At 39.0% G+C, this 24,425-nt stretch overlaps 2 protein-coding genes and 1 long non-coding RNA gene across 3 annotated transcripts; 2 read left to right on the forward strand and 1 right to left on the reverse strand.

Moving 5' to 3' along the window:
- Window positions 1–676: 676 nt before the first annotated feature.
- Window positions 677–6,593, forward strand: neil3 (nei-like DNA glycosylase 3). The gene is made up of 10 exons (XM_023990167.2): window positions 677–896; window positions 1,009–1,118; window positions 1,265–1,399; window positions 3,374–3,587; window positions 3,856–3,930; window positions 4,072–4,238; window positions 4,619–4,788; window positions 5,061–5,487; window positions 5,849–6,029; window positions 6,210–6,593. Exons 1-10 carry the CDS (start codon window positions 789–791, stop codon window positions 6,390–6,392), a joined length of 1,770 nt encoding a protein of 589 aa, XP_023845935.1. The 5' UTR covers window positions 677–788; the 3' UTR covers window positions 6,393–6,593.
- Window positions 6,594–6,625: 32 nt separating this feature from the next.
- Window positions 6,626–11,696, reverse strand: aga (aspartylglucosaminidase). The gene is made up of 9 exons (XM_023990168.2): window positions 11,378–11,696; window positions 10,578–10,731; window positions 10,294–10,406; window positions 9,962–10,074; window positions 9,321–9,426; window positions 9,139–9,214; window positions 7,491–7,598; window positions 7,005–7,138; window positions 6,626–6,888 (listed from the first exon to the last, which is right to left on the reverse strand). Exons 1-9 carry the CDS (start codon window positions 11,475–11,477, stop codon window positions 6,788–6,790), a joined length of 1,005 nt encoding a protein of 334 aa, XP_023845936.1. The 5' UTR covers window positions 11,478–11,696; the 3' UTR covers window positions 6,626–6,787.
- A 1,739-nt stretch (window positions 11,697–13,435) lies between these two features.
- On the forward strand, window positions 13,436–16,840 carry LOC139027936 (uncharacterized). The gene is made up of 4 exons (XR_011480075.1): window positions 13,436–13,863; window positions 15,412–15,541; window positions 16,028–16,123; window positions 16,642–16,840. It is a non-coding gene; the product is annotated as an uncharacterized lncRNA (long non-coding RNA).
- Window positions 16,841–24,425: the final 7,585 nt, after the last annotated feature.

The raw sequence follows: 24,425 nt of genomic DNA on the forward strand, positions 1-24,425 counted from the left end.
AGATCAAATTTGCTGATAGTTGGCCTAAATCATCTCGCTCCGTCTTCTCCCTCTTCCGGTTACTGGGCTTCCTCTCAACACCATATTTGGTAGTGAGTGGAAACACCAACCGGATGCTTCATACTTATACATCCGGTGACATGTCTGGCTCATTGTGCTATCTGTGATTGAAATCTTATTCTTCTTCTTCTATGGTATTATGGCGGTCCGCAAACAAACGTTAAATGATAACGTAAAAGGTGTTTGCCGCCACCTACTGGATGGGGTGGAAATTGAGTAACTTTAATGCACGTTTTAATCATGTGACCATGTTAAAATTCAATGTCAAAAAGCTGGGCATTGTAGCATTTATTGCAATGGCATAAACTGCACCGCACAAATTGAAATCATTACGAGTGCAGCGGAACGCTTTTTGGGAGTCAGTGAGTTTACAGTTAGGCATTGAAAGAAATCCTGTCAAAGAATGTTCCTCCCTCACAGGCCCCTGAGCCTGTGTAAGTATGTGACTGAAGGAGTGGGGTGGGTTTTAATATGTCGGTTTTTGTATTTTGTATGTCGGTTTTTCTACAAATGATATTTTTTTCTTTCGTTTACCACCCGTACAGTAGGTGGCGGCATGCACCTCTAACCCTTGTTTTACAACCGCATTCATACCATAGATGAAGGAGATGAACCCATATGGCGGGAATCCGGATGTTTAGGTTTTGTAAAAATTCAGTACGCACAGCTTCTCGTTGTATGGTTTTWATCAAATAGTTTGCAACAATAACTTTAGATACCAAGGTAAAATGGTTGAGGGTCCAGGATGCACATTGAATGGAGAAAAGATCCGCTCGAAGGTCCAAAGAGGACAGAAGGTGAAAGAATTCAGGGGAAGCTTGACGACAAACACACAAGTAAGTTACTATTGTTAGCTAGCTAACAGTAGCTAGTTACAGTACCAGTTATATCTCTGCTGTTGTAGCTAGCTAACTTTAGGTGATTGTAACGAACGTTMTTTTTTTGCAGAGGAATGCCACCAATACGATCTCCTTCCAGATATTCATGGGCTGTCAATACACAGGAGTTGAGACCCTTGGAAAGGAACTCTTCATGTACTTTGGCCAAAGAGCTCTGAGGTAGCTAGCTGCTATTATGGGGGTGATGKCATTTTATTGATAGGAATCAACTGATTCAATTCGGGTATTAAATGTCTAATATACCACCCATGTAAAATGCATTTCTGAACTGTTTACATTTGTCATTATCTCTCTTCTAATGGCAGAGTCCACTTTGGTATGGATGGCTCTATGCGAATCAACCCCACTGACATCAAAAGCAGAAAGGGATCACCCCCTGTGCTGGAGATCCACCTGACCAATGACACAGTCTCCTTCTTTGACTCTACTGTGGAAATCAGGTATGGGGGATAATTCACACTGGGCTGGAACAAAAGCCTGCACTTGCAGCAGGCATCAAGGTACTACCCTTTCACTCCTGGCATCAACCCATAGTTCAAATTCAGGCTTTGATTGTAATCATTCTAACATGAAATGGTGTTCTCTCTACACACACACACACACACACACACACACGATTGCAGACCGGAGGGGGGGGGGGTCACTATTATTTGAGTTACAAGCAGGTCTCAAGTCAAAAGGTCAGTCTCAAGTTGAGTCCCAAGTAGAATGGGTCAAATCCAAGTTGTGCATTCTAACAACAAGTCAAGTTGAGTCACAAGTTTTCAAGTCAAGAAAAAAATGATCTATGCATCTGTCTACTTATTGAGGCTACCAGAAAGAGTGTAGATTTATTTACAGGTCTAGGTGATCTAATGGTGAGAGCACCATATCATGCAAAATATACAAGTAGATTGACCAAATATACATGGGCAATAGCCTCTATATCAGGCTTAACCTCTCCTATCTGAATGTACACAGGTAGAGGGCAAGGCTGTACTGCCTCCCCTTGAGAAACCAAATCGAATCTGTCTAACAGGAGCTGAAACAGGCCTACATAATATAAGCACTTGGCCCCCAGGACCAAACCATTTTTCAATTGATAATTACAACCAATAAACTTGTTTTACAATATAAAATGTGATTTCCACATCCATTGTTACATTGGTACTTTTGTCTTAATCAGACTTAATGATATTTCAACACCATGGATACATGGAACAATCATTTTCTCTTATTCAACGTTCTGACTCCAAAGCATTGAGCGCAGGCCACATAGCCTATTTCTATGAGACATGTGCGCTCCGATTACGCACAACAAAAATGACAGAGACATAGGACACAGACACACGGAACTCTGACATAACCCTGGGAAATATGAACAAAGGAAACCATACATTGAATCAAATAAACATAACTTCCACCTCATGAGTCTTGCAAACTGTCATGTGCACTATAAAGAGACGTTTAAAATGCATAGGGCCTATGTATTTTAAACGTGTGAAAGCAAATATTTCAACGGGGTAAAAAAGCACTCCACTGGCAGGAGTGTGGAGAGCGCAAGTGAAGAGCCTTGCCTATTRTGTGCGCCTTCTCAATAGTAATAATTAATTTGAACAAATTCCAAATGCAAACTTCATARGTAAATTATCAATTTCAAGCAATTGTTACATACCAAAAGACCAGTAGGCCTGTGCTAGTAACTGTTGCCAATTGCTGGTGAGCTTGCAAAGTAAACAATTCATATTTATTTTTTATACCCCTTTTTCGCAGTATCCAATTGGTAGTTACAGTCCTGTCCCATCGCTGCAACTCCCRTACGGACTCGGGAGAGGCGAAGGTCGAAAGCCATGCGTCCTCTGAAACACAGCCAAGCCGCACTGATTCTTGACACACTGCTCGCTTAACCCGGAAGCTAGCCGCACCAATGTGTCGGAGGAAACACCTGGCGACTGTGTCAGTGTGCATTGAGCTCGGCCCGCCACAGGAGTCGCGCCATTCGGAAGGCCAACAGTTAATATTCTTGATCAACACATTTTTGGGTGGGCTACATATTTATTTATTATGGCAATCCTGTCCCGACAATTTGACCTTTGCGCTGTACCCATCCTATAACTGTACAGCAAATCAACAATCTGTTCACTAGCTCGCCGATCTGTGTTGATTGACAGTTTGCTGGTCAAATCAGAGTGCAATGTGTGCTGTTTACTAGCCAATTTGTTGCAGTTTTTTTTTGAAGGGCAACAGTGCTGCAACTCTCTGGCTACATGTAGACTCTGTGCCACAAAACATTACAAAACCTGGCCAGATTAATTTCAAGTCATCAACCTCAAGTCAAAGTCGAGTCCCGAGTCTTGAGGGTCCAAGTCAAGTTTCAAGTTATTTTATATCAAGTCGAGTCTCGAGTCAGACTCGAGTCCACAACTCTGTTGCAGACTGACGGAGGACTGTGAACAGAGAGTGAGAGCTATGGAGAGTCTGGATGTCTGCTCCTGTAAGTTCAGCTTCTCCCACGCGGAGGAGACTGTGAGGAGGCAGAGCTGCAGGATGCTGTGTGACGTACTCCTAGACCAGGCCGTCCTACCRGGAGTGGGAAACATCATTAAGAACGAAGCCCTGTTTGACTCCGGTCTTCACCCTTCTGTTAAAGTGGGTAAAGCTGATACACCATCATTTTAGATACCTATACATAATGAGCAAGGTCCAGTCATGTTTTGGATTGCCTCTAGGCTACTTAACATGCATTACAAACTACATGGAATCCATTCAGTAAGTGACTTTGGATGAGTTTATTCAGCACTGTTGTGACTGAGTAGTGTATTGCATTGCTATAATTTGCTAAATGGTTAAGATTTCAAAATGCTAATTAGAATGGAACCAAGTCAATGGCATGGACACAATTTTCCAAATCTTTCAGGTCAAGCAACTCACGGATACCCAGCTCCACCATCTTGTGAAAATGACACGAGATTTCACCCTCCTATTTTACAAGGTAGACTACACTTAGCAATGTAATGAAAGCAATATCCTATGTGCTAAATTACCTCTTAATTGAATAAAGATGCTTTACAGTAATGTAAAGACCGTGTATTCATCAGCCATGTCCCTTTTGTTTCACTTCTGTTTACCTCAGTGCCGTAAGACAGGCTCCGCTCTCAACAAACACTACAAAGTCTACAAACGGCCTCAGTGTGGTCAGTGCAACGGGGCCGTCACCGTCTGTCGCCTCGGAGACAACGGAAGGATGACGTACTTCTGCGACCGCTGCCAGACTGGGGACCCAAGTGAGGTTAATGTGAGGTAAAGTCACAGGATCTGAATTAAAATAGAAATGAGTTGGGATCCCAACACCTCCACATTTTCCCCACATGGGCTGGCATACAATTTAACATTGGTTATGATCATTGGCCACCCGCGGTGGGCGCAAATGTTGTTTGAATCATGCTGCATGATAGCAGGTCAGCTGGAGAGAAATCCAAGATTCACTGGGGTAAACAGGTAAAAAATTTCGTTTTTTTTTAATTTATTTTTTTAATTATTTTATTTAAGCCATTATGCATCTTGTAGGTGAATTTTGCATATATAGTACAATCTGAATATAAAAAGTACTGGTGGACAAGAATTCAATGTATTTGCGACTCACATTAAACTTGTCTTCCTTTATACCTCCTCTTCTTTAGCAAGCTCCCAACCAGGAACACGTTAGTTGGCTGGGCTTACCAAGGCAGCATGGGGAGCAACGATCATGTGGCCAAGAGGGAGGAAGAGGAGTGGGCCTGTCAACTCTGCACTCTGATCAACCAGCCTATGAGCAAAGCCTGTGATGCCTGCCTGACCCCTAGGCCTGAGCGTGAGTAGTCAACTACTCTTATATGGATGAATGTGGTTGTGTCAAACCAATTCTAATCACATTTAGGTCTGGTTTTATGTGTGGGCAGGTTTCCTTGTCCCAGAATGAGCCTCCTCCTGGACTAAAAAGCATTCTCAATGTTGAATCTCAATTTAGTTACCCTACCCTTCAGGCCAAAAATCCAGCTCTAAACTAACAGAATTGAATGTGAATCTAATTGATGTTGTTGAATAAAATAAACAGTTTTCCCACTGTCCTCATCCCCTCCACAGTCCCCAAAGACAATGTCAGCCCAGAGAGTTCACCCTTCACCAGAGATCTGATCAAGTACCCCTGCAATGCCTTCTCCAAACCACAAGAGGGCCTGAAAGTCAACCGCAGGGCCGCATTCGGGAACACCACCCTGATGTTCACCGACCTCAGCCCAAAGGCGAGCCGCGTCAACTCTCCCCTTCCCCTATCCTCCACCAACAGTCAGTTAAATTCCACGGCAAGAGGTTTAAATAAACACGATGTCTGCCAGGGAAAAAGAAGTAGTCCCAATTATGCCTCTGGTGGCTGGCAGGACAAAAGCGGGGAGCTCTCCAAAGGGGAATCAACAATGGTCTCCTACAGTCAGCCGCACAAGAAAATGAGAATTGATCACAGTCCCTTTTCTGTCAGTAACAAACCTCAAAACGGAACCCACCATCATTTGAGGTGAGGGAATGGTGCTGCTTTCGTATTCATAAGTAAAATATTATGACAAGGTAGTTAGACTTTTGTTTGGGTAACTGGGATGGAAAAGCCTCCTGCTCTCTGTACTTTACAGAATAGTTGATTAGTGACCATACTGTACGTGTTGCTCCACTCAGTGAGCCCAGAATGTAGGTCAGTGTGCTAAATAAAATGTTCACTGAAACTGTTGTATGCCAACAAATGCATGTGGAATTGTTTAAATTCAAAGATGTTATCAAGTGTAGCGATTAATTAAACATACTCAATTTAAATTAACAGCTGATCCTTTGACAGTGAATGTTATACCATTTATCTAACAATAATACTTTTCTCCAACTGTCAGCCCCCCTCAAAACAATGCACCAACTGGGTGTACACAGACCCAGTCCCCTCCCAGCAACCCTTGCTGTGTGTCCCATGGGCGGCCCAGTGTGCTCCGATTGGTCACCAAGCAGGGGGACAACAAAGGAAGACAGTTCTACACCTGCTCGCTCCCCAGGGAGACACAGTGCAAATTCTTTGAGGTAAGAATTATGGTGGAATTGGTCTACWTGTCCATTAGCAAGTAGATATGTGTTTGTTCAACATAAACAAGTACATATTGAAGAGGTATTTTCCTCCTGATTTACAGACATAGAAGACTATTAGACTGACCAGGAAAAACTGGTGCCTCAGAATGACTGTATTCTCTCTTATGTCCTTAGTGGGCTGATACACACTTTCCATTCTGTAACCATGCAAAACGCTGCCTGGTGAGGACTGTACTCAAACTAGGACCAAACAACGGCCGCAACTTTTACGTATGCAGTTTTCCAAAGGGCAAGCAGTGTGATTTCTTCCAGTGGGCAGAAAATGGTCCAGGAATCTCCATCCTTCCTGGTTGCTGATGAGAGGAAAGGGGCAAGATACAAAGACAAGAACTGTTTTGAACATCACTGCTTTTTGTACTGCTATTGATCCATTTTAGTGTACATTTTTTAAATTAATCAATGTATCACTTAAGTTTTCTTAAACTTCACCCATGTTATAATATTAAAATCCATCACTGTCATTAAATAAATAATTGATCGCTTTCAATATAAACCATGGCTGACATTTGAAATGTTATGAACTGCACAGCTTTTTGTATTATGAGTTTATTCATAAAATGTGAACTATTTCTGTATTTATGAAAACATTCAAACAGTTTAGATTCAAATCCATGGCTCATAAGAAAGTATTGATTATCATAATTGATAGTGGCACTAGGGTACACATTACCTCAAATTAACATTGAATGGTTTTAAAAACAGTCAACTGATTGTAAAAGTGGAGAATTGGTCTGAGAGTTGTACACCACAAAAGGAAATTTGGAGAAGCCAGGAACTTTGTTGCATGCAGCACCTTAGAAAGAAGACAGAACAACGGGTAAGCATCACATTTATCATAGTATTTATCAGTCATAATTTGACTCACTTATGACCATTGTAACCATAACTGGGTTAATCTAGAGAACTCACCATAGTGGCCTGTTGTGTTGGCACAGATGACAGCCCCAAAGAACCCTGGGTAATGTATCTTGATCCTGGAGATGGATGTCTTACAAGCAGTGGATGGATCTGTTCCTGTCTTCATTAGCTCCACAGCCAGGTAACTGCATTCGTAAACAAATTAAACACATTTCATTAGTACCGTATCTGGTTTTGGCATCTAGCACGTTTAGCGATGAGCCGTTTGATAATCCTTAAAATATTTAAATGTCAGCTGTGACTAAAAAGTAGACCCRAATGTAGACAAAGCAGAAATGTGAGTCTTATCTGGGGTGTAATAAAGTGATGTAAAACGTTCTGAGCGTTGCAGATAGAAATATAATGAATAGAGCTGACATGACACAAGCTGACACTTCTATGACAATCGTATTTTGTCTACACCATATGTTTCTATCTGAACGTTCTTTAACGTTACATCCTTCCGAACATCTCTGCGCTAGAAGCCTGGATGGATACCTAGGTAGGAAGCGCATCATGACATCTCCATCTCCCGTTGCTGCCGCACCCCCTGCGGTGCTGTCGGCATAGGACCCTGCTCCAGCGATGGGAGAGTCCCCTACACGCCTACAGGACAAATCAAGGAGATGTACAGGTATACTCATCGTCAATATTCATTATACACAGTACCAGTTAAGTTTGGACACATCTACTCATTCAAGGGTTTTCTACATTGTGGACTGCCAAGAGTGTGCAAAGCTGTCATCAAGACAAAGTGTTGCTACTTTGAAGAATCTCAAATATATAATATTTTGATTTTACACTTTTTTGGTAACTACATGATTCCATATGTGTTATTTCATAGTTTTGATGTCTTCMCTATTATTCTACAATGTMGAAAATAGTAAAAATAAAGAAAAATCCTTGAATGAGTAGTTGTGTCCAAACTTTTGACTGGTACTGTACCAGTGCCTTCGGAAAGTTTTCAGACCCCTTGACTTTTTCCACATTTGTTATGTTACAGCCTTATTCTAAAATTGATAAAACATATATAATACTCAGCAATCTACACACAATACCCCATAATGACAAAGCGAAAACAGATTAGACATTTTTGCAAATGTATTAAAAAGAAATATCAAATACCTTATTTACACAAGTATTCAGACCCTTTGCTATGAGTCTCAAAGTTGAGCTCCGGTGCATCCTGTTTCCATTGATCACCCTTGAGATGTTTCTACAACTTGATTGGAGTCCACCTGTGGTAAATTCAAACGATTGGACATGATTTGGAAAGGCACACACCTGTCAGTAAAAGGCACATGACAAGCCGCTTGGAGTTTGCCTAAAGGCACCTAAATACTCTCAGACCATGAGAAACAAGATTCTCTGTTCGGATGAAACCAAGATTGAACTCTTTGGTCTGAATTCCAAGCGACACGTCTGGAGGAAACCTGGCACCATCCCTACAGTGAAGCATGGTGGTGGCAGCAACATGCTGTGGGTATGTTTTTCAGCGGCAGGGTCTGGGAGACTAGTCAGGATCGAGACAAAGATGAACGGAGCAAAGTACAGAGAGATCCTTGATGAAAACCTGCTCCAGAGCGCTCAGGACCTCCGACCGGGTTGAAGGTTCACCTTCCAACAGGACAACGACCCTAAGCACACAGTCAAGACAACGCAGGAGTGGCTTCGGGACAAGTATCTGAATGTCCTTGAGTGGCCCAGCCAGAGCCCGGACATGAACTTGATCGAACATCTCTGGAGAGACCTGAAAATAGCTGTGCATCAACACTCTCCATCCAACCTGACAGAGCTTGAGAGTATCTGCAGAGAAGAATGGGAGAAACTCCCCAAATACAGGTGTGCCAAGCTTGTAACATCATACCCAAGAAGACTCGAGGCTGTAATCGCTGCCATAGGTGCTTCTACAAAGTATGGCGTAAAGGGTCTGAATACATATGTAAATGTGATATTTAAGTTGTTTATTTTTAATAAATTAGCAAACATTTCTAAAAACCTGTTTTTGCTTTGTAACTATGGGGTATTGTGAGTAGATGAAAAATAAATAAATAATACATTTTATAACAAGGCTGTAAATGTAACAAAAGTCAAGGGGTCTGAATCCTTTCCGAAGGCACTTTAATTTTAAACAACACATGCATACCCCGGGACCTTGTGGTTCGCTCCATTGGTTGATGTTCCTGCTGCAACTTGGCCATCTTTACCAATCACAATCATCCCTAATGTCAGGAAAGGGTACACAATATTAAATGTACAATTCTGATCTGAAGATCAAAGTTGACTATCGACCTCTACAAAACAATTCATTAATTTAATGAACTATACCAATAGTGTCATGTGCATGTATATCAATCTGTCGTTTTCTCCTTTGCCTCAGTGTGACTCTAGGTTTGTATGGGCCACAGTATTGTGAAGGATCTGGGGAAACATTCTGTTGATATTAAAGGGGAAAGATTAGTCAACATCAATTTGGGTTAAGACCGTTCTATCACAGCAGCAATAGACAAATAACACATTAGGTTGTTTGTGATTATATCCACAGTTCTGTAAAGGATTTTTTTATTACATTTTTTTATAATTTAGCAGATGCTCTTATCCAGAGCGACTTGCAGTAAAGCAAAGAGAAGGCTTCCAATTTAATGAAGATATTTTCTACTTCGACCAGCACACTACCTAAGCACCTTAATCTTTTGGCTATGGTTACCCAGCTCAATAGTAATTTAAGCAGCCGGTAGCCCAATATGCATAAGCATTGTATTGTCTACAGGGCTTTGGTTGTGCCAATGGTAACAGCATGTTGGGATAAACAAGAGTCTCTTTCATACATCCCCTAATGCATTATTCATAACATGGAAGTCCATTTAATTCATTACTTTTTCAAACATGGTGATATCCTTACATTTTTTCAGTACAGTATACAGTATACAAGATAATGACAGACCAAAGCTAGAGTAGAAAACACGCACCTTGCGATAATTGGGTTGGCAGTTGTCCTTCAACCACTGTGTGAAAATGCTGATAGATTTGTTGGTTGTAAGGTCTTCTGGAGTGAAGCCCATGTTCTCAGCAAATACTGATGCTGTGTTGAACATGGTAGTGGGGTTAAAAATAACAATATAGGGTCAAAAGCAGCAAACAGCAATACAATGTACTACTAACTGTATATGATGGAATGGTTAGCTATAGGAGGCTACTGTATGTTAAAAGATAGGTGATGAGTTACATGCAAAAGGAGTCAAATGTTTTTGCTGTGTCTSTCCCCTTAGCAAATAAAAGCCTATTTTGAATCCTGCAATACCTGATTCGCCCACCAGTAGTGTGTGGGCGGTGCGTTCCATCACGGCTCTGGCCACCCCAATGGCATTCTTGATTCTCCGCAGGTCTCCTACAGCGCCCACCTCCATTGTATTACTGCATCCACACAAAAACAGGAAACCTTTAATGAAGAATATTAATAATATTTCAAAAAAATGCCATGTCCCACTATAACTTAATTAAATATTGTATTGACTGAAATGGGATCAACTGATTTTAGACACCCCCAAGCCCTACTCTAATGACTAGTTAGTGGGTATGACTTGCCCGTTCATGATCATGGCATCCAGGGTGGTCTCTCCTCTCTCATCTGGGCTCCCTCCAAACCCCACACTGCCATCACACTGGTCAGCCTCGCAGCGGGCACAGCCCTTCTCCACGGCATCCAGCACAGAGCCTCCAGCCTGCAGAGCACTCCACGCTTTGAGAGAGAGAGTCACAGACAGACAGATGAGTCTTTGACTTAGTAAGAATATTGCAGTCTTGCTACATTCTAGGAATAAGTCTACACATGAAAATATACTTTATAAAAAATAAATGGATGTGCCTCCTGATTCGCCAATTAAACATTAATGGGTCCAAAGAGCATAATTTGTACATAAAATAATATGTTGGTTCCCACGCAACACACAATATGTAGCAGAGGTAGAACCTAGAAGCACACAATATTTAACTTTTTCACAGTATTTAGACATGATTTTGGTCACGTATTATCAGAGTGCCAGACAGTACAGTCCCAATCCTGCCAGATAACATGACCATCTCAAGGGATTGCCCATGAAAAGGAATAGGCCTAGGCTGCCAAAGAACCATTTGGTCAATGATCCCCCCTGTTGCCAAGGATTAGTATGCCAACTGGTGATATTTCGACAGCTTGGATTGTCCACATCAACTCAGAAAATCWAATCAAAATATTTTAGAGGGCCACATTCATCTCTTGGGCTGGCAGGACAGATCTAGCTAGGTAATTTCATGAATGAATTCTTACAACTTTATCAAATGATACAATGTATCAAAATGGATAACTTATTTGCAACAATAAGAACAAAATGATACAATGTAGTTACCTGCCGCTGTAGCATGCTCGAATGGCCATGTGTTTATAACAAGAGGCAATGTTGCGTGACCAAATGGCAACAAAAACATCAATATAAAACAAAGATGCATTTTGACAAAAGTTTTGCAAAATAAATAACGTTAGCTTTCAGTTTCAACTGCAATTTTTGTCCAGAACATGTTAATTGCACGTTATTATTTTTGAAGGTCCACAGTATTTCGAAAATATACGAGGCGTTTTGAAATTAGTTGGTTAAAAATAAACCTAGCTTTCATGAAGGATTTCATTATGAATAAACGTTCATTTTTCGACTTCCTTGTTTTGGCACATGACTAGTGGGCAGGCTTTTCATTAAAGGGCCAGTGTATCTTTTCAGTGCAACGCATATGTTGAAATACAGCTTAATGCTCTGCATTGCTTTTCTGCAATTACATGGGACTTGATAAAGTAAACAATWAAAAAAAMCATGTTTGCTGCTCTCATCATGCCAACACATATCTAAATTCAGATCACACATGTTAACTCCTTCACAACTGTAGCCTAACAATAAATCTGTGAAATAAAATGGACTGACTCCATCCATTTAAAATAGGTTCACGATTAATGTTAGTTGCGGGAGATATTGGATTCAACGTTTTGCTGGAACTGAAAACAGTGGATTTAATTTGATCTTCTCATCTCAAACAAAATAAGACAAAAGCACAGGCTACACAGGGAAAGTAACAAAACAATCAAGTCTAACCTTGAGAAGTGAACCTTAGTAGTGTGTCATCTTTTACATTATTCATTTGGAAAATGCAATTTTCACTGATATTTTATTCATTGGTTAGTCCTTAAACATGRCATGACATACCATGATTGTTACAAGGTGTCTGGTGGGGAACAATGAAGAGAGAAATATAGAGTATAACTTTTTCTGTGTTATTGATCAAAATGAAAGAGCAGAGGCTAAAAGGATTGCCCTTATAGGATATAACTTCATCAATCACACATGCCCTTTGTGATGCAATTTTCATGATGTCCTCCACAGCTTTTCAATAAACAATGTCACTATAGTTGTGTAGAATAAGCATCACAGCTCAATCCTATGAATAAATGTTGCATGTCAGCATAAAAGACAGTGAGAAAAGACACCACGTGCACATACTGTATGAGTCTATAGTCTCATAAGAAGAAATGAAATATTATGAATGCTTATAGCATGTGAAATAATTTGGGCTGTCGGTCAATTCAAATGGGTGATTGATTTATTTTCCCTATTAGTTGATTACTAATACCAATGAATCTGATACAAAGAGTTAGTAATCCTGACCTTTGTTGTGTGTTGTGGCCAGAGTAAGCAATAATTAGCCCTCTTGTCAGTCAACTGTTGACTTCGTATGTGACATACATTTTACTTGTGGGGTTTGAAGGGAGCTAATGATCTAATCGTTATTGAATGATCATGTTAAAGGCATTGGTTAAACATTTATGATTCAACTGATTCATCTTTTTTTTTAAATAAGTTGTTGACTGAACCATTAGTTGATTGGCCTGATTTAATCCATTAATAGCGTATAGCTGTATGCACACTATAGCAGTTTATGGTTGAGACACCGAACTTGTCAAATTGAATTGCAAGGCCTAATAAWGATGTGTTTTATTGCTCTGCCTTTACAGTGTTGGCTAATACAAAAAAAGTTGCGCAAATCACTAACTCATGAATTTAAAAGCCACAAGTTATCGAGGTGGTGGTAGTGGTGTACCACTGTTTTTCATGTAACTTTTTTTTTACAACTTCACATGTAAATACCTTTGCAGCATGCACTTTGTAAAGGACCATGGGATCACAATTGAGGTGAGATAACAGGCGATAATAGCGCAAAAGAAAAATCATGATAGGGTTCAGCTCATGTTATGAAAAACTTGAGAGCGAGATCATTAACTACACTTTTTTCTTGAAAGGAACTTTGCAAATAGTTAATGTTTCTGTTTAAAACATGTTAAATCCTCCCAATTTGTCTCATGACCATAGGGACTAAGAAGAGTTCCATGATTAGCCACTCTTCAGATGATTAAATATAGCTCGGAAGAAACTAAAAAAAAAAAATAATAATAATAATCTAAGCAACACCAAAGTCAGTTGGTTCCATTTGGAGCAAAACCATTGAATGTGAAACAGATGGTAGAGAGATTTGTCAAGAGACCTGGCTTTGCAACACATGCGCAGTGAAGAGATTCATGGGTAGCGATTTAAAGGTCCGATAAAAGACCAGCAGTGTTTCAAAGCGAGCAAATGGAGTAAGACGCCAGCTAGGTAAACAGCGATAGCAGCTGCCCGACCAGAAGAAGAAAAAAACGTTMTTTTAAACGGCTGGCATTGGAATAAGCGTGGAGCACGACAGATCTGCCTTCAAAGGAATTAAAATGCAAATAAACAAAGCATTGATTATTGAAGTATTCCCACAAGAAATGATATTGCTATTTGGTGAAGGTGAAGTGACGATAATAAGGATGGTAGGCACTTTTCCAAATTTTTATCTGTCAAACAATGCCAATAAAATCCTAATTGCGGGGGTAATTACTAAAATTATTTATTCAGAGTTCAGTGGCCAACTCGGCAGTCTCTTTGTTGTATTTCTTTGCCGATTTGGATGAAGTACAGATAATAATTTTTTGTATTTCTGCAACTTACGAATTAAAAGTATTTTCTTTACACGTTTCAATGAAAACTAACATTTTATCTTTATTTCAGATATAGAAGTGAAGAAAAAAGTTAGATGATTTTAAATCAATCCAAACTTAGATCTGTATAAACATTAAGCATATCTGTTTGTATCTTTGTCAACAATGTGTATTTGATACATTACCTAGCTTGAAAGTTAAGATTTACAATAAGTCAAATGTCCATTGCTGTATTACCAAAAGTTGGCCAATTTCTAGCTATCATTAAAAAAGTGAAGCACTTGTGAAGAGCAAACCAATAGCTTATTTATTCATTTTTATATCAATCTAGTTCGGTAATGCAATAGCCTCAGTGAAAAAAAATGCACAAAAAACATGATAGGTCAACTTAAATATGTATATTTAAAAAATATATTCTAAAAAGACTAAACTGGAGCACCAAGATAATGCTAGCTACACTCATACTTTGTCCGACACTTCTTTTTTTTTTAAGAGAAACATTTTCTATTATTGAATATCAAATAGTATTTTATTTGTAATATCAAAGAGTCATTATAAACTTTAATTTGGCACTGTTTTTGAAACAAACATTCACTCAAATATAAGCAAACAAAATGTACCCGAAGACAAAACATTTAACTTGAAATGTTCCTTTAGGAAACTATAATAACATCAGTGGATTAGGTGCATTTCTGCTCAGTCAAGCACCCTTTTCAAGAAGCTTAGGAACCTTATGTATGGATATTTCCTTGTGCTTTTCATTGCGATTTGAATGCGTTAAATCCTTCCAATAGCCTTGCATTCGAGGCTACTCAAGCAGATCTCAATGTTTGATTTGGTTGAAGCATTTAAGAACTGAGACGGACTCAAAGGTTTGTTTCTGGACAAAGGCTAGGACAGGCAACGCTTTGTCACATTTCAAACAAAATGTTTAACAGGGGAGACACGGGTCCATCAATATTTATTATGCAAGGCAAATCAACATTTCTCTTAGTCTTATGGTGCTTTTTAATCAGCCAAAATGTTTTCAAAAATATAAACGATATATCCCTTTAAAAGTAATTTCACATCATGCAATAAGGAATGTAACGTAAAGAAGCAGATTACTCAAAAGGGGCATGAGCAAAACTGTTCAAAACACTTAATTATCATTCTATTGTGGGCTTATGTATGTACCCCAAACTTTTAACGCTCACAATATCCATAGAGATTCATCATTTGCAATGACCTCTTTTTCAGCTCTGTCAGCAGTTGTGTACAATCTAGTAATCAATTCAGAGACTGGCTTAGAGGCAAGATGTATATCATTTAAGTCTTTTAATGCTGTGTGTAATGTATTTTGTAATGTATCTTGGAATGGCCTACTGTGTTGTTTCTCAGGTTGCTGCTGTCACAACTGGTGAATGTGAACTGCTTAACATTGCAATTGATACAAGGCAGATGCCAAGGTGGACTAGAATGGCTATTTGGAATCTGCCAGTGGAAGGACCAACATTTTGTGAAGTGAAAGGTAAATTCAGACTTTGCTGTCTTTTTCTTCTTCTGACTAGAACGTTAAGGTACTCAGAGCCAATATCAATCATGCATCAGTAGCTGATTGACCAATAATTATTAAAGATTCAGAATGTATGCTATGAGAACAAGATGTGAAGTATGTTATTTTGGCTCAGACTAGAGTATACAGTACATCCAACACAATGTAATGACCTATAGATCCAGTGGATGGGGCTGAAGTGGAACCTCTCAATCCTATTACCCTACATGATGAACAATGATTGTAAAATCCTTAGGATCAACAGAATTGATTGATCCACGGGAATTGCTGTTCTTGTTATTCACGTGCAATCAAAAAGATTAAGTAGTTTATATTTGGTTTATTTTTGGAAATACTGCTTGTGAATGAACATGAATGGAAAACACAATTCAAAACTTTTGATGATATTTTGTACTTTACGCCAGGTTACTTCTTTTAAAGCTTTTCTCCCAAAATCTTCAGTGTACCAGATCAACATTTGGCAGAAGGTGCATCCCAAGACAAATTCAAAGCAGTTTGAATGCTATTTCAAGAAGAGGAAGAAGAGGAATGCCATTGGTAAGTATCACAAAACATCAGGTATTCCTCTTGAGATTTAAATTCCTCTTCACACACAAGAGAGCAGGAAGAGCCTCTATCCTAGCTTTGGCAACCGTATGAAGTATCTTCCTTTGCCTGTTCTTTTCTCTACTGCCTGTGCAGCTGTGATAAGACACTAGTTGTATCAGTGGAGAGGCAGCGGCGACTACCCGAGGTGTGGTGTTATGCTTTCGATGGAGTCACTGATGAACTGTTTACTCTAAATGGTAATGATGTGCTAGGGGGAGCACCAATCTTTACAGAAAGCTGTTAGGTGACTAGTGTCAACACAAAAGCCTCTGCCATGCCTGTGTCATGATCCCACTTTAATGAAACAATGAGATAGTAACCCCATGAGAGCAAATAGGTTTGTTTGTGATACTATTGGCATCAAGTGTTTTGAGTGTTACATTTCCTGTAGATAGCACTAAGGTGGCAAGCAAATATTGTGGATCTAAACACGTTTCAGGTAACTGTTCCTATCCTATCTTCAACAGTCCACTGATCTGAAAGAGGTGAACGTGGTGGGAGGCCACTATTTTACATGTTGGAATTGCAGCCATACATTTGAACCATGCAAATGCACATAGCTGAGTGAACTATGTGGGCTATGATCAGCTCAATCTAACAGTGAAAGGCATTTCATATTCAGAAGATATTTCCTTGAAAAAATAAAGCAGTATCAATTGAAGTCTCCTTTTCTCTCCACTGCATTCTTATTTCTTTACCTGCTTTGAATTCCGTTGCAGCTCTTTAGACTTGGACAACACCAGACAAAATCCAATTTATCTTGTTTTCATTTGTACACAAAGAAGAAGTGTTCAAAAACATAAAAGGTGCAGTACCAAAATATGCAAAGGTACAACCAGGTGATATTACCGATGTAAATATTGACTCACACTATACAATTTAAACACCTATCCTAGATGTTATATACACAGACTCGGTCTATACACCTTTCCTAGAGGTTATTTCCACATTATATAAAATGGCTTAGCAATGCCAGTCTGTATTAAACGTGTTTGTGTTGTAAGGTACACTTCAGGGAATCAATTCAGTCAATCAAATACCAAATGAATTAGATCTTGTTTTCTGATTACTGACCACATTACATTTTTCTTTGAGGTAAACGTGCAGAATGATATTTGCAGTTAATTAAAATAAATTGTACGAACTAGATTAATTGTGATTGAATTAGATGGTCAATCTGTACACCAAATTTCTCATTTCAATTGTTTAGTGGGCAATAGCTCCCAATCAGTATGGACACCTCCTTTCACTCCTGGGTGGAGATGGAAACTAAACAACTGACAGCATACATTCATTTGTGTTCTAAAGATTTAAGAGCACCAAAACCCATTCAATTAAAGGGACATTTATTCCAGGGCAATAGAAAAGGTCCCAGAACCGCTGAGAGTATTATAGAAAAAAGTCTTATTGACTTGGATTCAAATGAAGCTGTTGTGAGGAAATTGATTTGTTTGTCGAAAAGCGCTGCATGTGTCACTCCAAACAATGAGAGTAAAATAACCACTTTAATTCCTGTGTTCTGTCGTCATCAAAGTGATCAGTGACAGCGTTTTGACTGGCACCTGTTGAGGAATCGATGTAATTGAATAACTTTTTGTTCCCCACCATCTGGTTCTCTGTTAAAAACACTGTGAGGACTGATTTAGAAAGCAGTAGCTATGCTAATGTTTTCCTGGTGTTTCCCTGGTGTAAATGTAGATGTATTACAGTATTGAACAAAACACAATTGTTGTATACATAATTTCCTGTACATCTGAATACTGTGATTGTGATATCCTGGGACAGCTGTTATTGATCTCAATAAGGTATTTAAACACAGATGCTATTTCTTTCGCAGTAAAACTGTTATCTTCTAGTACCTAAAACTATGTATCAACTAAGTACAATAATTTCCAGCATTATCTCCCAAAATTATACAAAAACCAAGATCTCAGGTTTGTTTTACATTTACCCACAGAGTACACAATATAGTGTATTACAGTAGGCCTTATGTATTAACAAAATGGAGTAAACATTAGATTTACTAGAGTTACAACAGGATGTTGTCGCACACATCCCATTGATGCCATGACATTTGGTTCAAATAGTGGAGTTAATTTCCCCCTGAGAGACTTCTAACATCTTTAATTAGGCTAAGAGAGCACTGCACAGTGTAATCAATCTTATCACCTCTGGGGGGCTATAGTCTTCAATATGAGGATATGCTTTGGAAAGATGGGTGGCCTTGAGAAGACCTTTTGTAAATTGCCCATTTAATTGCAAAATACTTAGAACTTACAGAAGCAGTAATGACTCAAAGCAACCTGGGTACCTATTTTATTATTAAGATCTAATTTACTCCTCATTCAGATTAATCTTACATTAGTCTTTAAAACATACAAATACAATTGATAAAACAATCACATTTTCACAAGTAAAATTGTGTTCCAAACAGCAGACTTATTGACATGTAAAGTAAATAGAAAGTAAATAGGAAAGAATCGAATTGATAATTACTCTGACAGTCTGAAAAGGGCACTGAAGTACATAAACCCTAATCTACAAATTAAACACAATTTGGTTCCTTTTGTCTATAACACCACTAACTGCTTAAAGTAAAGACTTTATAAAACCACCTCTGTGACTGACTACTTTTGGCAGTCAAAATCCAAATGTAAAAACAAAATGTTACAAAATGATATATTTTTTTGTTTTGGTTTGATGGATGCACACAACAGTCCTCATTAGTGGAGCTCTTTGAGAAAGGGTGATGAAGCCTCTGTTTAATGCCATGAGACCATTGGGATAGGTTTAATTTATCTAGCACATAGATTCTTCGCTCTGACAAGAGCAGCAGGGGGTCTTTGAAAGCAGGGCAGCATTTCAGCACTGCAAAGCTTTGGAAATATCTCCCTAAAGTGGGTCTGGAATCAAAAGCTAGGGCTAATAGGCTACGCCTCGCGCGTTACAGCCTTAGACAGGCCATGTGATCCGGACTGGTTCGAGAACATTCATTTATTCATTGGCTGCTTCTTGTTAGGTACATGTCCAGACATGATAGCAACACATGAAAGTGTGGACAGAGAAATATGTTTGCTTGTGACACCATCATTACATTTACATTTGAGTAATTTAGCTGACGCTTTTATCCAGAGCAGTTAGGGTCAAGTGCCTTGCTCAAGGGTACACTGACAGATCTTTCACCTAGTTGGCTCGAACCAGCGACCTTTAGGTTACTGGGCCAACGCTCTTAACCGCTAGGCTACCTGCCACCGTGTAAGGATCACTCTTACACGGTCCTCTTGATTGTCATGATTTTCATAGCTTTCGTCTTGGTGGAAACGGTCGCCAATTAACAACTGGGTGCTGTGAGATATTCCTTGCAACTGCTCGTTGAGCAACAAAGATGTTCTCTTCCTGTTCATATGCTCAAGGTGGCAAAGGTCCAGACAATATGAAACCAACACTCACGCAAAACATAAATAACAGATCTACAGAGACACAGCATCATAATGATGCCCAAGTCTAAGGATGTGTTTTTAAAAGCTTATCTTTGTAAAGAATAAGATGGTATTGAAGTAGTTTTATGTAAAGTGTGTACCAACGAAACCGGGGAAAATGGCACCAATGTCGACATTTCCACTAATGGCAAATGTATCTTAGAGGCACATCTCCAGAGATGCAAGACTAATTTGTTGTGCATATAAACAAATGGTTAACTGAAAGAACAGTGACTGTGTCTTGGTAATTGTTAGTGTGAGGGATAAGTGAAGTTGTAATGAGCATTGTCAGTACCTTATGTTAGATATGACAAGTGAACTCTTATTTACTGTAACAAGACAAGCAGCTGTGGTAAGTCAAGGCATCATTACCACTCTCCRGGCACTGTGCTCTTACTTCAGCTGAAATGTGCAGTCCATATAATAAAAAGTTTATTAAAATATTTTTGGACATGTGATAATGGCAATTGCATGGATATAATGTCAAACAAATGCTACACCTGCTCAAATTTAAACTTGGAACAGTTTTCTATCCTCAGATTGTGCAGCATTGTTATGTTCGCAAATATTAAAATAGCCACGGTATCGGTCATTGCTGCAGACAGACGCTGGTGGGCTTATGGGAAATTGATACAGGGATGGCCTTAGGTAAATTCTGGCAAATGCCAGACAGACTGGTCCATTTTCAGTTGGAAAGCTGGAGCTATAGAAGTGGCCCGTAAGGACCTATTTTTAGTTTCTGTAGTGCCGGTCCATCCTTAGCCCAGTGGACCTATCTAAATCGTTTTTTTGTTGTTGTTGCAAAATGATAATTATTTGGCTTCGAGGAGAAAAATGGGACTGTAGGGGCCTCCCCCCCAAAAATGGGCCAGTGTGTTAGAAATGCACACGCTGATTCTGGTCCCAGGCCGTCCCTGAATTGATGCATCCATACACGGACCATGACATCAGATGCTGATTCSAGCCAAAAAGTGCTGAAATGTAAGCATTGTTGTGTCCTTGTCAACAACTTGGGTAACAAGTGAATGGAAATTGTTTTTAACGGAATCAGGTAATCATTACTAAATGAATTTGCTCTGGGACCAAGGATATAAGTGGGATAAATATATATCTCTGAGATGAAAACAAATGTCACTTATGTAATGAAAGGCCGTATGCGTATTGATTTTTGAGGTTACGCTCTTTCGATGCCTTTCATCGGTGGCCTGTTAAAATGATGAGTTTTCAATTTGGCATCTGTTTATGGTGAGCTGTCAACAATTACTGTACATGCAACTATCAATAATGTTTTTGTTGTCCTAGACATATGTAAATGACTTTATTGAGTGATTGAATAATTCTGAGAATGATTAACATTTACCATCCCTAGTAGGCTACTTTCTACTCAAATCACCACTACTACTACTACTACCATCATCATCATCATCAAAACCATTGCTAACATTATCCTCATAYCATTAAAACTACTAGCATCATCATCACCAAAACCATCGCTATCACCTTCGCCATCACCAGCATCGTCAGACATTAACACAATAATGATTAATTTCCTCACACTTAAAGACAATGTTCATTATTCCAATAACAGATGGACCCTGTTAACTGCACATGTCTGATGAGTGTTGAAGTGTCAGCTTCAGCTTGGGAAACAGCTGGGAGGACACGGCCTTGTGTTTTGGAGCTGGTCTGCACTCTTCAATTATTCAGCCCTCACAGCTGTCTCATAGCAGGCTGCCTCAAGCTCTCTGGCCCCTTATAGCTCTCATATCCTTCATTTCATACTAGTTTGAGTTTTACTGGCCAGGATGCATTGTAAATGGACTCCTCACGGCTCTGTAATTAATTAATTAATATCAATGCCTCAAGCGCTTGACCCCAGAAGCCGAAACATTAATATAGCCTAACGTTCTTCTTCTTTGAAAAAAAGATAATAATCTCACACTGTCTCCCTCCCAATGAAGTAATTTACTACCCACTGGGCAAACTACGTCCTTTCAACGTGGATAATTGGGTAATATTTGGTTGAGACGTTGATCAATGAGATTACAAGCTATATTCACCGACTCAAAAAGACAGCCAAAAGTCAGTTGAATTTCCAATGTGTTATCACTATGCTTTCAACCATCTAAAAGCACAACCAAATTCCAATGGAAAAACAATGTCTGATTTTTGGTTAAGTTGTCGCCCAAATGTCTATCACTGCGCTTTGAACCATTTAAAAGCACAGCAAAGTTCAAATGGGAATACAGTGTCAGATATTTTGTTTATTTACACAACAGATTGTGATATCACTGTTCATCTAATAGCACAACCACATGACCTGGATTGCAGTTGAGATTATATTAAAAGTACATGGTGCAAGTGATCAATGCTGTTTGAGATTCTTCGCAGATTATTACAGCAATTGTGAAGGTTTTCACAGACCTATGATGACCTATGTATGCTATCTTGAACATGCAGCATTTATATGATTTCATAACAAGACATTTATAGGATATGTGGATATGTTACTCATTTTGAGGTTGAATGTTACATTAGTTTGTAAGATGGCCGTAATGAGGTCTAAGAACACGGGACTGGGGTTAACATATAGAATCGTTATAAGATGGTCATACCAAGGATCAGATAGCTATTTGATTTAGAGTATCAAATAATAATAATAATATTGGATGAAACATTGAATTTGGTCTTACTGCTATTAGCGCATACAAACGCTTTGAAAAACATTTTAATACATGGCAAACATAGTCAAATAAAAAAAAGTTTCTGTCCTAGAGTGCCTTCGAAAAGTATTTAGACCTCTTGACTTTTTCCACATTTTGTTACATTACAGCCTTATTCTACAATGGATTAATTAAAAATATAAAATCCTCAGCAATCTACACACTATACCCCATAATGACAAAGCAAAAACAGGTTTGTTGAAATTTTTGCAAATGTATTAAAAACAGAAAAACCTTATTTACATAAGTATTCAGACCCTTTGCTATGAGACTCGTTATTGCGCTCCGGTGCATCCTGTTTCATCCTTGAAATATTCCTACAACTTGATTGGAGTCCACCTTTGGTAAATTCCAATGATTGGACATGATTTGGAAAGGCCCACAATTGTCTATAAAAGGTGCCACAGTTGACAGTGCATGTCACAGCAAAAACCAAGCCATGAGGTCGAAAGGAATATTTTTTTTAATGTACATATTCTTATTAATTTCTTTACACTTGTGTGTATAAGGTAGTTTTTGTGAAATTGTTAGGTTCGATTACTCGTTGGATACTACTGCATGGTCGGAACTAGAAGCACAAGCATTTCGCTACACTCGCATTAACATCTGCTCTGAGACAGGATTGTGTCGAGGCACAGATCTGGGGAAGGGTACTAAAAAATGTCTGCAGCATTGAAGGTTGCAAAGAATACAGTGCCCTCCATCATTGTTAAATGGAAAAAGTTTGGAACCACCAAGACTCTTCATAGAGCTGGCCAACCGGCCAAACTTAGCAATCATGGTTAGCTGATGTTATTGCGAGCGTAGCGAAATGCTTGTGCTTCTAGTTCCAACAGTGCAGCAATATCTAACAAGTAATATCTAATAATTCCACAAGTACCTAATACACACAAATCTAAGTAAAGGAATGGAATAAGAATATATAAATATATGGATCAGCAATTTCAGAGCACATAGGCTAAGATATAATCTCTTATCTCCCTCACTAGCTTTAAGCACCAGCTGTCAGAGCAGCTCATAGATTACTGCACCTGTACATAGCCCATCTATAATTTAGCCCAAACAACTACCTCTTTACCTACTGTATTTATTTATTTATTTATTTTGCTCCTTTGCACCCCATTATTTCTATCTCTACTTTTTCTTACTCTACTCTACTTTTTTTTAAAACTTGCTATATTGTATTTACTTCGCCACCATGGCCTTTTTATATTTTTATTTATTTATATATATATTTTGTTTGCCTTCACCTCATTTGCTCATATTGTATATAGACTTATTTTTCACTGTATTATTGACTGTATGTTTGTTTTACTCCATGTGTAACTATGTGTTGTTGTATGTGTCGAACTGCTTTGCTTTATCTTGGCCAGGTCGCAATTGTAAATGAGAACGTGTTCTCAATTTGCCTACCTGGTTAAATAAAGGTGAAATAAATATAAATAAATAAATAATAGATAGTATAGAATACAGTATATACATATGAGATGAGTAATGCAGGATATGTAAACATGATTAAAGTGGCATTATTAATGTGACTAGTGTTCCATTTATTAAAGTGKCCAATGATTTCAAATCTGTATGTAGGCAGCAGCCTCTCTGTGAAAACCTGCTCCAGAGCGCTCAGGACCTCAGACTGGGGCGAAGGTTCACCTTCCAACAGGACAACAACCCTAAGCACCCAGCCAAGACAACGCAGGAGTGGCTTCGGGACAAGTCTTTGAATGTCCTTGAGTGGCCCAGCCAGAGCCCGGACTTGAACCCGATCGAACATCTCTGGAGAGACCTGTGCAGCAACGCTCCCCATCCAACCTGACAGAGCTTGAAAGGATCTGCGGAGAGGAATGGGGAAAAGCTCCCCAAATACAGATGTGCCACGCTTGTAGCGTCATACCCAAGAAGTCTCAAGGCTGTAATCGCTGCCAAAGGTACTTCAACAAAGCAAAGGGTCTGAATACTTTTATGTGAATGTGATATTTGTTATTAATTTGCAAAACATTTAAAAACCTTTTTGTTTGTTTGTCATTATGGGGTATTGTGTGTAGATTG

The sequence above is a fragment of the Salvelinus sp. IW2-2015 genome, linkage group LG6.2 (genome assembly GCF_002910315.2).
Source record: "Salvelinus sp. IW2-2015 linkage group LG6.2, ASM291031v2, whole genome shotgun sequence".
Lineage (NCBI taxonomy): Eukaryota > Metazoa > Chordata > Actinopteri > Salmoniformes > Salmonidae > Salvelinus > Salvelinus sp. IW2-2015.

Bases quoted from the DNA above. Each gene is read 5' to 3' on its own strand.
- aga (XM_023990168.2), bottom strand. From the start codon at position 11,477: ATGCATCTTTGTTTTATATTGATGTTTTTGTTGCCATTTGGTCACGCA. The intron at 10,732-11,377 runs GTAACTACATTG...TCTCTCTCAAAG, and splicing joins CGAGCATGCTACAGCGGCAG to CGTGGAGTGCTCTGCAGGCT. The intron at 10,407-10,577 runs GCAAGTCATACC...GTGTGGATGCAG, and splicing joins GATGCCATGATCATGAACGG to TAATACAATGGAGGTGGGCG.